The 14806-nt window shown below is 50.0% G+C and overlaps 5 protein-coding genes across 5 annotated transcripts; 4 read left to right on the top strand and 1 right to left on the bottom strand.

The window, feature by feature from the left end:
* Positions 1-599: 599 nt before the first annotated feature.
* N7484_007919 (GNAT family N-acetyltransferase) lies at positions 600-1340 on the top strand (the record flags this gene model as incomplete). Its single annotated transcript, XM_057118306.1, has 2 exons — positions 600-1032; positions 1093-1340. 2 exons carry the CDS (start codon positions 600-602, stop codon positions 1338-1340), a joined length of 681 nt encoding a protein of 226 aa, XP_056971341.1.
* A 190-nt stretch (positions 1341-1530) lies between these two features.
* N7484_007918 (dienelactone hydrolase) lies at positions 1531-3134 on the bottom strand (the record flags this gene model as incomplete). Its single annotated transcript, XM_057118305.1, has 3 exons — positions 1531-2342; positions 2396-2833; positions 2888-3134. 3 exons carry the CDS (start codon positions 3132-3134, stop codon positions 1531-1533), a joined length of 1497 nt encoding a protein of 498 aa, XP_056971340.1.
* Positions 3135-4364: 1230 nt separating this feature from the next.
* N7484_007917 (putative MFS transporter) lies at positions 4365-6260 on the top strand (the record flags this gene model as incomplete). The annotated part of the gene is made up of 4 exons (XM_057118304.1): positions 4365-4557; positions 4605-4767; positions 4815-5876; positions 5945-6260. 4 exons carry the CDS (start codon positions 4365-4367, stop codon positions 6258-6260), a joined length of 1734 nt encoding a protein of 577 aa, XP_056971339.1.
* Positions 6261-7146: 886 nt separating this feature from the next.
* Positions 7147-10384, top strand: N7484_007916 (glycine decarboxylase subunit P; the record flags this gene model as incomplete). The annotated part of the gene is made up of 2 exons (XM_057118303.1): positions 7147-10273; positions 10329-10384. The coding sequence occupies 2 exons, from the start codon at positions 7147-7149 to the stop codon at positions 10382-10384; spliced, it is 3183 nt and encodes a 1060-aa protein (XP_056971338.1).
* A 2252-nt stretch (positions 10385-12636) lies between these two features.
* Positions 12637-14293, top strand: N7484_007915 (uncharacterized protein; the record flags this gene model as incomplete). The annotated part of the gene is made up of 2 exons (XM_057118302.1): positions 12637-12964; positions 13017-14293. The coding sequence occupies 2 exons, from the start codon at positions 12637-12639 to the stop codon at positions 14291-14293; spliced, it is 1605 nt and encodes a 534-aa protein (XP_056971337.1).
* Positions 14294-14806: the final 513 nt, after the last annotated feature.

Below are 14806 nucleotides of genomic sequence, written 5' to 3'. Positions count from 1 at the left end.
TCGAAACATGGCGCCACGTGTTGTTTGGTGTAAGATACCGGAATATTATGACATAGCCATTTATCATCCGGTGAAAGCCCATTGCCCGTAACGGAGGACCATGCGTTTTCCTTACATGAACGAAGCCCCTGGCGGAGCTGTCGGTGCTAAATATGCCCCAGTTCGGAAGAGACCCGACGAACAAGTGGGTCACCTTGCCGAGGAGACCAGTGATGAACACCTGTGAGATTAAAGATGGATATTTGAGTTCAAGAAATTGAAATATGAATGGAGTCGACTAATGTGTGTGGTCGCTAAGCGGCGCCTGAAAAATAGAAATCAATAATCGTGACAAAGTACGAGCAAATAGTGTGAACTTTAGCAGAGCGCACTTCGGAGTAGAAAAATTAGCTTATCCGTATCAATACGGAGAGTTACCGACTTGACTCATCCCAATGGCAGCTTTGACCTCGCATTTTTGACAGTCTAATCTCCCGTAAGAACACTACCATAGAACATAACCCATATGACTCATTCCTCTCATAAAACCCGATTTTCAGTATAGCTTTCCTCTCATTGCAATTCAATTTACCTACTCACAAGATATCTTATAGAGCAACATGTCAACACTAGCCCCATCTCAACTCCAATTCCGCATTCTTCCCGCAACAAAAAATGATTGCCACGAGCTAGCAAAAATAGAAGCAGCGGCCCTAGCCAGCGTGAACAAAGAGCCTCAAAGCTCACTCTGGGGAATAACCTTCGGTCCTCCAACAGAAGAAGGCATAGCCTTTCGCACCAAAAATTTCACCGACACCCTACAAAACGGGCCAAGCAAATTCTGGAAAGCGGTAATACCCGATGAAACCTCACCAACCGGCGAAAGAATAGTTGCATGCGCTCTTTGGTGTTTCTATCAACAGCCTGAGAAAACCTCTGATTGGAAGGATACTACTGATTGGCCTTCGACTGCGAATGTAGAGGCTTGCAATGAGCTTATCGGGGAGCTTAATAATTTGAAGAAAAGGCATATGGATGAGAAGTGTTATGGTCGTATGTACAAGTTGGTTTCAAATTCGTGTTCCATTTCATGTGCTAATGATCGAATAATAGTTCTAAGAGTGCTGTGTACACTTCCTGAGTATCGGGGCTGTGGTATTGCCTCTGCGCTTATTAGAGTTGGACTTGATTATGGGATCAAGGAGGGATTGAAGCTGTTTTGGCTTCATGGGTCTGCTGATGGTCAGGGTCTTTATAGGAAATTTGGGTTTGTGGATGTTGAGGCTTTGGAGAAGGATATTACGAAGTATGGGGGTATTGGGAAGACGAACGTCATGGGTATGAGATTGGTTGTTGAGTAGGATTGACAGGCTAGCATTGTTTATAGCATGACACATAAGGGAAAGAAAAGATCAGTTTACTCAATAACAATGAATAGATCAGATAAATTAAAACTAAGATGAGATTTCCACGGCGGCTGCTGGAAGAACATGACTAGAGAAAAAAATGACACATTGAAGACATACTCGCAATGTGAAAGTAGATAGGAGACTAAGAATGCTCCTCTCCATTACCATCCTCCACATAAGCCTTGTGATCTCCATTTTCAGGCTTAGAAGGCGCCGTAGACTCAGTCTCCGTAGCCGTCCCCTCATCACCCCCATTCTCAGTCTTTTCCGTCTGACCACGCTGAAGCTTAGGAGGACGCCTCTCCAAAACCGACTTCCCCTTTGCCTTGTTTCCATTACCCATTTCAGCCTCACTCTTAAATTCAGCCCCCGACTCATCCGCAACAGTCGAAGCTCGTCCACTACGCTCCCTCCTCGACCGAGCATTTGCCCTCCTGATCATCCGATTATGATAATCCTCTTGCTCAAGTTCCGGATCTTCATGCAGAATGCGTCGAGCCGCCTCCCGTCCAACAACAGGTAATCTATCGACACCCTGGACTCCACTTGGCACAAGCTTCGGGTCTAGAAGGCCTGCCTGGACTAACACACTAGCTTGGTCCCAATATACATGTTCTGAGGATAGACGGCCGCCTCGCATGCTGACTATACTGACTAGGATGATCTCGATGCGCTTTTCTGTTGCGGGAATACCGGGGAGCATCCATGGGATCTCTTGGGTGTGTTGGAATGAGATGTAGAGTTCATCTACGATCCTGTCGGCGCCCGTCGTTCGGGATAGAAGACGGATTCGCATGGACGGGGGAAGTTTGCCAAGGAAGTACTCTCCGTAGAAACGGCGCAGAGCCTGTGATCCGATTCCACCGCTTAGTGTCGAGGTGTAGGTAACAGCCGGGGTCTTGTGCTTGACATATCCGTCCATAGTGTTATTCAGGTTACTCGCGAAGAATTTACCTGCACACAATTAGTTTCCATTGCTCATCAGTTGGAGATCGGTATGTGCTTACTCTCCTGATGATCCTCCCACCGTTTTTCCAGGTCCACATCTCGGGAGAATCCCTTGCGCACGACCTTGATTGTCCGCGTCCAAGCGAGATCTGCGGCCAAGTGATTAAACTCCTCCATATCATTCTCCGCGAAACCGGGTTGTGCGGAGTCATAGGTGAAAGTTGGGTATGCCAATTGGAGACGCTCGCCGGTTCCAATGCCCGGGTTGATTGGTCGTGTTGTGCGACGCTTCTTGCCCTGGATTCCAAGCGCAGTCGGAACGGTTGTGACATTCACGGTGCTACCAGCGAGATGGACTAGGGTTTCGAGTCCGAGTGGGAAGCGGCAGCGCGTATCGGGGATAACAGTTGGGTAGTATGCGACTAGACAGCAGAGCCTGCTGCAATTCTGGCCCTTCATATAGTAGTCCAGACAATAGCTGGCAGCTTCTCCGAATGCTATTGACAGTTAGCTTTGTAGTTTGCATTTTTCGGGTCGTCGGAAGGGTGTACCGATCACTCCATAGTTCTCTCCCACGCCGAGTCCCTCTTTGACACTCCGTAGTCGGGCCTCATAGTCCTTGCCGCCCTCGTTCAGTGGTAAATAGACAACGTCGAAACCTTCTTCCTGCCAATTTTTGATCGTCTCGATGTCAAATTCACCAGTCTCAGCCGTAATACAGAGTCGCGCATTGTTGTCGCCGTTGTTATATAAGAGGCCGTTACTCAGGCCGGGGGCGTTAATCGAAATGCTCGCCATTTTATTTAGTGCCGATCAGCGCTGTGTTTGTTTACCGTGATGCGCTTCGCGGGGATCAGTATAGCGCGGTCTGTAGTTTGAGCTCCAGGTACTCAATTTTCAGATTGCGCAAATAACAACAACATCAAAACCAAATTGTCACTGAGTTGTGAATGTGAGAAAGATGCTGGGTGGTGCGATCAAATGACGGATAACGGCACTACGTCATGGGCGTGTGGCAGGTTGCCCACGACGTCATTGTAGACGCATTGCCATGGCACGAGCCAGGACAAATAGATTAATTCACCAAATATAGTAATTTTGACAATGCATCAGGGACGAAACTACGCCAAGATGAAGAGCCATGGAAAGAGATTCCTGCCCGCCTGGTTTATGTAGATTTCATGTAAATGGCAGATTAGGTGGCAGAGGTGTATGTGGTTTCTATGCGCTGTCTAAATCTTAAGCTTAATCATTAGTGTTTGGACGCCCCTCACCTATCGGTGTGGTAAAGAATATTTGATTCATATCTTTAATCTTTTAACATTCACAGTCTTGTCTATTTAATTACTTATCGTCAACGTCCGCAGAGAAGATTCATCCATGGATGTGGCGTGGACTTACTGCAACCGGTGGGGTGAGGATATGTATCCGTGCATCCATGGGTGCGCTCGCCAATGCATGGCAGTCTCGAAGTCACGAGGCCCATGTACGGGGTCTGGCTGGAGCTTCCCAATTTCAAGCGTCACATCCGTCGATTCTATGGAAATCTTCGCGATAAGCTCTTCCCTAAGTGTCAGAAACGGTCGCGGGTGAACCCCACTTTTAACGGTTTCCGGTGTCATGCTATGGATATTTCCGACCGTGAAACTCTCGTGTAGCAATACTCGCACTAAGAATCGGAATTTAAAACATCTCATTGGTCCTTATTACACTTGCTAGGTATTAAAGTAGCTTGCCACTGACTTGAACGGATCCCCGGGTTGGACAATCAACCCCTAAAAAAAATTGGGGAAGCTAACGAATTCTAGCTTTAGAGCTCCCAGCCACAGAGCGCTTTCCGCATCACAATTTAAAGGATATCAAAGTTGATCAGATAGCACAAAAGACTTGGAATTTATTTGAAGGATACCGAGGCCCCCGAGAACAGTGCAGATCTAGAACGGATCAGAACCTTCCACTTCCCAGGTCCACTTGGAACTTCCCCTCACATAAATCCCTTCACAACCCTGACACCTGTTCAACACAGCAATGTCGCTGATCCAACACGTGTCCGCTCTCGAGGGCATCGACCGTGAACCAGAAACAGACATTGGCGAAGATTTTACACCGATTCGTCGGAAAATCAGCTACGATGTTCTTCAGCCGCCCACTCAACCTGTTCCGGTCGTCGAGCCTGCTCCCGGCATCCCAGCTTATAAGCATTCCGCACTGAAGAGAATAGGTACGTTCTACACGAGACATAGGAGGTTCGTTAGCTGAAGTGTCTAGCCCAGGTCGCATTCACGATTTTCGCGTGTTGGGTCGCGTCGGGAATTGTGTTCGGGTTTGCCGCGTTGAAGCCCGTTCTTGTCGAGGAAGGTGTCTATCATGATCAGTGCACCGAGGATGAGTTACGCGATGGGATAGAATTATGCAAGCAGCAGGATCTTGGGTATGCTCTTGTCTTGTTGAGTGTCACTCTAGCTCTAACCTGTCTAGGCTTAACTTTTTTTTCACCGTCGCGTCTATCACGGCCAATGTGTCCGCACTCCCGGTTGGAACAATCCTCGATCGCTATGGATCACGCGTCTGTGGTTTTATCGGATGCTTTATAATGATGGCTGGGAGCTTGCTCATGGCCTCTTCATTTCGTCGACCGGGTTTCGAGGGCCTTCTGGCTGGCAACTTCTTCTTGGCTCTCAGCGGGACTTTTATCTTTGTGCCATCATTCCAAATCGCCAATGCATTCCCCCGGTATGCGGGTTCGATTGTCGCGCTGATAACTGGAGCTTTTGATGCTTCAGCGGCCGTATTCCTATTCTATCAATCTGCCTACGAGGCATCGGGCCGGACCTTCACCCCCGACCGATTCTTCTTGGGATATCTGGTCGTCCCAGCGCTGATCTTTCTGGCCCTGCTTACATTCATGCCAAAACGTGATTATGTTCCACCATTCGAACTGGAAAACAAAATGGAATGGGCGGAGGACGCAACGCATGACGTGCACTCTTCTGACGATGAAATCGAGAGCGATCGTGAACTCCGACGAGTGCGCAGTAAGCGTGCTGAGCGCCGAAAGCTTAAAGCGCGCAAGCTTCATGATGTGCTCGGCAGCAAGGATGAGATCCAGTCTCGCGCGGAGAAAGAGGAAGACCGCCAGCAGGTCAGCCAGGTCTGGGGTGTATTGCATGGATTACCCGCTCGCCAGCAGATGATTACTCCGTGGTTCATCCTAATTACTCTCATGACTATTTTACAAATGATCCGGATGAACTACTTTATCGCTACCATCCGAGCACAGTATGAATACATGCTCAATTCGATCGAAGCAGCCGAACAAATCAATACCTTCTTTGATGTCGCGTTGCCGGTCGGTGGTGTGTTATTCACGCCTTTCATCGGTTTCTTGTTGGATCGCCTGAGTGTGCCTTCGCTCCTTGCACTGATCGTGGCTTTTACTACTATTATTGGCGTGCTCAACTCGATTCCTACCTTGTGGGCCGGCTATATGACAGTCGTGCTATTTGTTTTGTTGCGACCTTTGTATTATTCTGCCATGTCGTAAGTACTCATGAGCCTCACACTAGAACTCGTCCAGACGCGTTAAGCACAGGTACTAACAGTCACAGGGACTACGCCACAAAGGTGTTTGGCTTCGCAACCTTTGGTCGCGTCTACGGAACTATCATCTGTCTTTCCGGTCTCGCAAATTTCTCCCAGTATGGACTGGATGCACTGACCCACCACACATTCCACGAAAACCCGATCCCGATCAACGCGTTCTTGACAGTATCTGGATTTGTGGTCGGGGTTGCGCTGGTAGGCTTTGTCACCGTGCAAGGTCACAGACTGAGTGCCCAGGCAGAAGCGGATGAAGAAAGGGAGCCATTGCTGGAGGAGGACGAGGAAGACAGCGATGGATATGGATCTATAGGTGGTCATTAATAGGTGACAGACCACATCTTTTCGGGTTGCAGCGTTAATGAATTAGCGAGGTGCATGTGTATTATTTCGATGTTTCATGTGTATTTTTGTGCCGATTAAACCCTTGCATCCTCTCACCCCGCTGGTGTCACGATCGCGGAGTTGCTTATCGCATAGCTCTTATCGGGGCTTTACGTTTACCCACCGACAGGAACAGGTGTAACATTCCATAGATGTCGCAAGGGCGGTGTTGAGGATCGTGATGAGCTTCGGAGCTGGGTTCGGGCTTCGATGATTACTGGAAATTGTAAGTTGGATACAATTGGGTTCTGCTGCACGTCCCGTTCGGTGTTTTGCTATCGCTGCAGTAAGTATTCCTCGGATGATGCATTCATCTTCATCAGGGTTTTCATTCCACTTCCCGCCACATTTCTTGCCTGGATTCTCGTGCAATCGACAGGAAGACCGTGTACATTGTATTAGTAGAGTGTGAATGTCAATCTTTCCGTTGTGTCCCCGCTGTGTAGCTCCGGTATCGAAGCCGGAGAGAAAGCTCCGCATTGTGGAGTCTTTATCGGTCTAGTTTCCCGACGGGAAAAGAGTAGAAGAGAAGAAAGTGGTCCACAGAAACGGTGGGCGGTCTCGTGATTGGTGAGATAAGGAGCTTATCATGGTTTCCCGATCACGGGATACTGTGGTTCCCCGCCGCCCTCGGTCAATGTAGGGAAAAGGTGTAATGGTGGGAAAGACTTTATGTACATCATAAATTACATTCCAATTCGTCTTTCTTTTTCTCCCTCCTACAAACCTCTCCCCTCACCTATAACATCCTTGTTACCCCGACGTTGAAGGTGTTGGAGTTGCGCCCGCTTCCACTCCCTACGTCATCTCCCCGGTAGCTCTAGCAATGGCGGCGTCTTGGTTTGCTCTCCGCAGCAGCCGTCAGCTGGTGCTGCGGTCGCGTGTGCGAGCTGGTCCCTCTCCAGTTGCACTCCGATCAGCTTCAATTGCACCATTGAACATCCGTCGTGGCCTACACACTCAGCAACCGGCCACCAAGCGTGGAGTCTATACTAGCTCCGTGGCCGCCCATGGCGACCCGCACCCACAGGACATTTTCCAACCCCTCGATACATTCCCTCGTCGCCACATTGGCCCTTCACCCGATGCCGCGGCAGAGATGCTGGCTGTCCTCGATCCCCCGGCCGAGAGTTTGGATCAATTCGTCAAGCAGGTCCTCCCCGAGGATATCCTGTCCAAAAAGGACCTGAAGATCACCACCCCTCATGCCGATATCAAGCTACACCGCTCTAGTGTGCAGGGCGGTCTCGGCGAGACCGACATGCTGAAGCTCCTCGATACCTACCGCAAGCAGATTGATGTGTCTGGCAAGACCTACATTGGTACCGGTTACTACCCGACCATCGTTCCCCCAGTTATCCTCCGCAATGTCCTCGAGAACCCGGCTTGGTACACCAGCTACACTCCCTACCAGCCCGAGATCAGTCAGGGTCGCCTTGAGTCCCTGTTGAACTTCCAGACTCTCACTGCTGATCTTACTGGTCTGCCCTTCGCTAATGCCTCCGTTCTGGATGAGGCCACCGCTGCCGCCGAGGCCATGACCATGTCCTTCGCTACCATGCCTGCCTCCAAGCAGAAGAAGGCTGAGAAGTCATTTGTTGTGTCTCATCTCTGCCACCCCCAGACCATTGCCGTGATGCAGTCGCGTGCCGAAGGATTTGGAATTAACCTTGTTATTGGAGATATCCTGGCCGATGACTTCAAGGTCGTGAAGGAGCAGGGTGACCACCTGATTGGTGTTCTCGCACAGTACCCCGACACTGAGGGTGGTGTCAACGACTTCCAGGCTCTCAGTGACTCTATTCACGGCCAGGGTGGTACCTTCAGCGTTGCCACCGACCTATTGGCTTTGACCATCCTCAAGGCCCCCGGCGAATTCGGTGCTGACATTGCCTTCGGTAGCGCTCAGCGATTGGGTGTTCCCATGGGCTTCGGTGGCCCTCACGCCGCCTTCTTCGCCTGTGCCGATAAGTACAAGCGTAAGGTCCCCGGTCGTGTTGTTGGTGTGTCCAAGGACCGTCTTGGAAACCGCGCTCTGCGCCTCGCTCTGCAGACCCGTGAGCAGCACATTCGTCGTGAGAAGGCCACTAGCAACATTTGCACTGCCCAGGCCTTGCTCGCCAATATGACTGCCATGTACACCATCTACCACGGTCCCGTTGGTCTCAAGTCCATTGCCCAGCGTATCATGTCCATGACTTCTCTCCTGCGCCAGAAGTTGGTCTCTCTTGGGTACAACGTCCCCATTCGCTCAAACACCGAGGGCGAGGCCATCTTCGATACCCTGGCCATTGAGCTGGAGAGTGCTTCCGAGGCTGATGCCCTTGTTGCTGCCGCCCGTGATGCGTCTCTTTTCCTGCGTCGCCTTGGTGGCAACAAGGTTGGTCTTTCTCTTGACGAGACTGTTGGCCGCGAGGAGATCAAGGACATCCTTAAGGTATTCGCTACTCTGAAGTCTGCTGGCCCTGTCGACATTGAGGGAGCCCTTGCTATCGCCCCTGTTCCCGCCGCTCTGGAGCGTACCTCGGCCTACCTGACCCATCCCGTCTTCAACAGCCACCACTCCGAGACTGAGATGCTTCGTTACATCCGCCACCTCGAGTCCAAGGATCTATCTTTGGCCCACTCCATGATTCCCTTGGGATCCTGCACTATGAAGCTCAACGCTACTACCGAGATGATTCCTATTTCCTGGCCCGAGTTCTCCAACATCCACCCCTTCATGCCTACCGACAAGGCAAAGGGCTACATCCAGATGATTGATGATCTGGAGGCACAGCTTGCTGATATCACCGGTATGGCCGAGGTCACAGTGCAGCCCAACTCTGGCGCTCAGGGTGAGTTCGCTGGTCTTCGTGTGATCAAGAAGTACCAGGAGGCCCAGGGTGATGCCAAGCGCAACGTCTGCCTGATCCCCGTCTCTGCTCACGGTACCAACCCTGCCAGTGCCGCTATGGCTGGTATGCGTGTGGTCACTGTCAAGTGTGATACCAAGACTGGTAACTTGGACTTGGAGGATATGAAGACCAAGTGCGAGAAGCACAAGGATGAGCTTGCTGCTTTCATGATTACCTACCCCAGCACCTTCGGTGTCTTCGAGCCCGGTGCCAAGGAGGCTTGCCGCTTGGTCCACGAGAACGGTGGCCAGGTTTACATGGACGGAGCCAACATGAACGCTCAGATCGGTCTGTGCTCTCCCGGTGAGATCGGTGCCGACGTCTGCCACCTGAACCTCCACAAGACCTTCTGTATCCCCCACGGTGGTGGTGGTCCCGGTGTCGGCCCCATCGGTGTTGCCGAGCACCTGCGTCCCTTCCTGCCCTCGCACCCTACCAGCGACTACCTCCAGGCCAAGCGCGGCGACAAGGCCTCTCCCCCTATCAGCGCCGCCCCCTGGGGTAGTGCTAGCATCCTCCCTATCACCTTCAACTACATCAACATGATGGGTGACCGCGGTCTCACCCACGCCACTAAGATCACCATCCTCAACGCCAACTACATCATGTCTCAGCTGAAGCCCCACTACCCAATCCTGTACACCAACGAGCACGGACGTTGCGCCCACGAGTTCATCCTTGATGTGCGCGGCTTCAAGGATACCTGCGGCATCGAGGCTATCGATATCGCCAAGCGTCTCCAGGACTACGGCTTCCACGCCCCAACCATGTCCTGGCCCGTCGCCAACACCCTCATGATTGAGCCCACCGAGTCCGAGAGCAAGGAGGAGCTTGACCGCTTCATTAATGCCCTGATCTCTATTCGTGCCGAGATCGCCGAGGTTGAGAGCGGCAAGCAGCCCCGCGAGGGCAACGTTCTCAAGAACTCTCCCCACACCCAGCGTGACCTCCTCACAGCCGAGTGGAACCGCCCATACACTCGCGAGCAGGCCGCTTACCCGCAACCCTGGTTGTTGGAGAAGAAATTCTGGCCCTCTGTGACTCGTGTTGATGATGGTAAGCACCCTCCAATTCTGAGTTTCTATTTATGACCATGCTAATTATTTCACAGCCTTCGGTGACCAGAATCTGTTCTGCACTTGCGGCCCCGTCGATGAGACTGAATAGATTATATGATACCCCTGCGCTGATGCGCATTTGCGCGCGAGTTCTTTAACGACTCCGCGGTTACTTTCTGTGTATACATTCAACATTTTTTTGTACTGATGATGATGATTTCCTTTTACTGTTTAAGTGGCTCAGCCTAGATATAAAATTTCAACAAAATAATTATGATTACCTTGTTAATGCTGTAAGTTACCTCGGTTACGTAGCTGGGTGCAGATATGTAAAGACTCAAACGCCGCCCGGCAGTTTTCCCTTATTTTGCACATATGTGGACCTCATAATGTTTGGAGTATCGTCATCGACCGAATATACCCGTCCACTTTGGATTCACCGTTCCAGATGAATTGTACATCGCTCCATAATGCATTATACTGGCGAGAAAAGTAAGAAAAGCCAGTGAGACAGCTTGTGATCCTCTGAGCGAATCTACCCGGAACACCCGTCTGTAAATACTTCCAAGAATAGGCCCGGGCGAGTCTTTTGCCATTCCGAAGAGTAGCCAACAAAATGCGAAACTTATGTAGATCCATACCCATAACGTTAAAGCCGGGCGAAATACGTCCTGGTCGCGCACGTAAGGTGTAAATAGTAGGAACGAAATAAACACAGGGCATCCCAAAGAGAAAATTCGTTGCTTCGACGAGTCCATCCTTAGAAGTGCAGGTGAGCTTCCATCGGCAGGCGGCCTAGGCCATATTTTCTTCCGGACCATGGTTGCAACTTCAAAGAGTATAGGGAAAAAGTACAACGTATAGAATAGAATGATGCAAGCAGTCCAGGTCATTTTGGGATCTTCGAATAAATAGCCGATCCTGAAAATAAGCCACGTCTGAAATGCGAAACAGACAACGTAGCAGAGCGCGAATTGTAGGGAGATCGGAATGATTGCGATGTAATCCAAAACATCTGATACTTTGTAGTCCAAAGAACCGAATACATTGTAACTCCGCCACAAGTGGGGTGTATTCGCTGAGTCTTCGAGACTGACAGTACGCGCAAGTAGTATGAGAATTTCCCCAAAAATGATGGAGATGAAGAACATCATTGCCCAAGCTTGTGTCCACGGAATTCCTTCCATGGACATCAGTTTTATGACTTGAAATTGGCTACCGCCCAGTATCATTAATATCCAACGAGTCAATATCGAATGCTCAGAGGCCTGTAGATCCCTAGCGCCCGATTCTCCATCGAAACGTTCTTTAAGTTCAAACTTGATATTGTGAAGCCACACTTTAGAAGTAGAGCTGAACCCGAGGAGGATGAAGAGGATAAATTGTAAAACATCGGCAACGCAGACTATTGGCGAGGCGCGGATGTAAAGGCGGTGGTTTTTTGCTTTTAGGCAGAGGACGTTCCCACATGGTTGCGTCATGGCTGTAAGTCCTAGTGCTAACAATGCAAACCATGCTACCTGCCATGTAACTTCCGAGGAAGAAGAGTCTGGGAATGCTGTTAAAGATAATTCGTTCATAATCGCCTGGTGCTTGCCTACCCTCTGAATCACTCATGGTTTCGATGGTGGTACTCTTAGACGTGAATACTCGGCAAGGTATTGAAGTACTACAGCATTTTGCTTGCCAGAGGACATCATCAAGGCCAAGTAGAATGTCACTTGGACACTGCCACACTGGTAGCATGTAGCCTAGATCGTCAGCTTACTGCCAAGCATATGCCATTGATGTTTGACTAGTTCGCATTGGTTGACACGTGGGATATGCCGCTCTTATCAGTGCCCCTCTTACAATACCGTACAGACACCACCCCCACCAACTCATTTAATACCTGCGGATAAGACAAAGGTCTCACCCGCGACGGTATGATTGTAATCAGTAATACCCCACCGGAAGCAGCCGATCACCGGGTACAAATACACGACGGATCCGCTGTCATTGTCAAGTTGATCTCAACCCCAACCCAACCCACCCGCAGCCGATACGACGACGGCCAGAACCGCCGTCAAATATAGAAGGACCAACCGGATACTACACAGGAGTCTATTTACTTTTTTGGACGTGCGCGCGACTGATTTGCACATATATCAAGCGCTTTCTTCTGGGCGAGATGTATTGAATTCTCGATCTTGTTTCCATTTGTGACCGATCAGTCAGACTCTGATCTAGAAGTTCCGAGAGCCTTGCTTTATACTTAGATGCACTTTAGACTTGGCCACGGACCTAGAACCGATAGACAGTCTTCCTCATCCACCATTCTTGTGGGGCTGTTATACCAATCCCTAAAAGCACTACTACATCATGGAGCCTGAGTACGAGTTGACGGTGTATTATGGCGCATTTATCCACCTTCCTCGGCTAACGGAGGGCCAATCCCGGAATAAGCCCAAGCCACAGTTGGTGCGGAATTATGGTGTTCTCTGGGTGTCTGCGGTTGATGGCCGGATCAAAGGCTTTGACTGGGAGGCGCAGCATTACGAGGAGGTTCAGGCATTGATGGCCCGTAATGGCTGGGTGAATATCGATAATCCCGAGACCAATGAGAAGAATATCAACGGAGAGCAGATTAAGGTGAAACTCGTCAGTGCCAGCATAGAGCGCAATGAGTTCTTCTTCCCTGGCTTCATTGGTAAGTTCATGCATCTTTGCGCGCATATGCTCATCATTAATCATTTTACTAGATACCCACATTCATGCTCCACAATACCCAAATTCCGGTCTCTTCGGTTCAACTACCCTACTAGACTGGCTGGAGGAATACACGTTCCCCATGGAAGCAGCATTCGGGGTCGACGACAAAAAGGATTCCACTAACCCCAAAGATACACCATCAAACGCCCTGCGCATCTACGATCAAGTGGTCGCGCGTACTCTAGCCCAAGGCACAACTTGCGCCTCCTACTTTGCAACCATTCATATCGCTGCCACAAATGCGCTGGCTCGTCTTTGCTACAACAAAGGCCAACGCGCGTTTATCGGCCGTGTCTGCATGGACAACCCATCTTTCTGCCCTGACTACTACTGCGACGGCTCAGCCGAGGAATCTTTAACAGCAACCAAGGCTACAATCGAGTATATCCACGCCATGGACCCAAAGGGCAGCCTCGTTAAACCAATCATCACCCCCAGATTCGTGCCAACATGTACACGCCCCGTCCTCGAAAACCTGGGTAAACTCGCCGCATCATATACGCCACCCCTCCACATCCAAACACACATCTCAGAGAATATTAACGAAGTCGCCCTCGTCAAAGAGCTATTCCCCGAATCAAGTAGCTATGCTGGCGTATACGATACGTACAACCTCCTTACGTCACGAACGATCCTCGCACACGCAGTACACCTTACGGCCGACGAGCGAAGATTGGTTTTCGAGCGTGATGCCAAGATCTCGCATTGCCCTGCTTCAAACTCTGCGCTCGGGTCTGGTATCGCGCCCGTACGTATATTCCTTGACGAGGGAATAACCGTTGGTCTCGGGACGGATGTGAGCGGTGGGTATAGTCCCAGTATCCTTGAAGCAGCGAGACAGGCTTGTCTTGTGTCAAGATTGCTGAACCACACGACTGCTTTTGATGAAATGAAGAACGACCACCATTGCAATGGAAATGTTGACGAGACTGGACGGGAGAAACTCTCCGTGGAAGAGAGTTTGTATCTTGCGACACGTGGTGGAGCTGCTGTCATTGATATGGCTGATGATCTTGGTGGCTTTGAAGTTGGAATGATCTTCGATGCCCAGTTGATTCAGCTAGGTTATGTTAGCCAGGAAGACCCGGAGACATTGCTTGATAAGCCTGCTGGGAAGAATGTCATCAGACACGGCGCTGTGAGCAATGTTGATATCTTTGGAAGCGAAACGTGGGAGGAGAGAGTTCATAAGTGGGTTTGGGGTGGTGATGACCGGAATGTTAAGGCTGTTTGGGTTGGTGGACGGTTGGTTCATGAACGGGATTAGATTTCTGAGACGAGTCTCCTTTGTACACCTCTGATATTTTGTCCTCTTATCAAGATAATTTAATAGGGCATTTCTCTTGAAGATCATATCCTTGGAACTAATACAGAGCCTAGTCTCAAAAGTGCATAATATCGGCTACTGCGGTCAGGAGCACGACGGATATACGGGTAGTAAATAGCCCCACTTCTAGTTCCTGAATCTCAAAACCCTATCAGAGTCCGAAACTTAAATTATCCCGACTCCGAAACAATATCCGAAGGCTGCAAGAAACTGGATCAATCGTCAGAATTGACGTAAATCGCGTAGCATGGTATTATTACAACTTATATCTTCATCAAGATCTAACAGCAAGAACAGAAAGTCTGTGGAGAACTTCCATTGAATTGGTCATACCTACCTAACCTTCGATCCCAGTTTCTAGCCATGGCTTGATTTTATACAGGGTCCTGGCCGAATTAGGTAATCAGGCACTAATTCAACATAATAGGACCTCAACCTGGGGAAGGTAGGAAA

The sequence above is a fragment of the Penicillium longicatenatum genome, assembly GCF_028827895.1.
Source record: "Penicillium longicatenatum strain IBT 33135 chromosome Unknown contig_4_segment0_segment0, whole genome shotgun sequence".
In the NCBI taxonomy this organism is placed as follows: Eukaryota; Fungi; Ascomycota; class Eurotiomycetes; order Eurotiales; family Aspergillaceae; genus Penicillium; species Penicillium longicatenatum.
The sequence above is the reverse complement of the archived record's forward strand: the minus strand, read 5'-3'. Positions and strand labels throughout refer to the sequence as shown.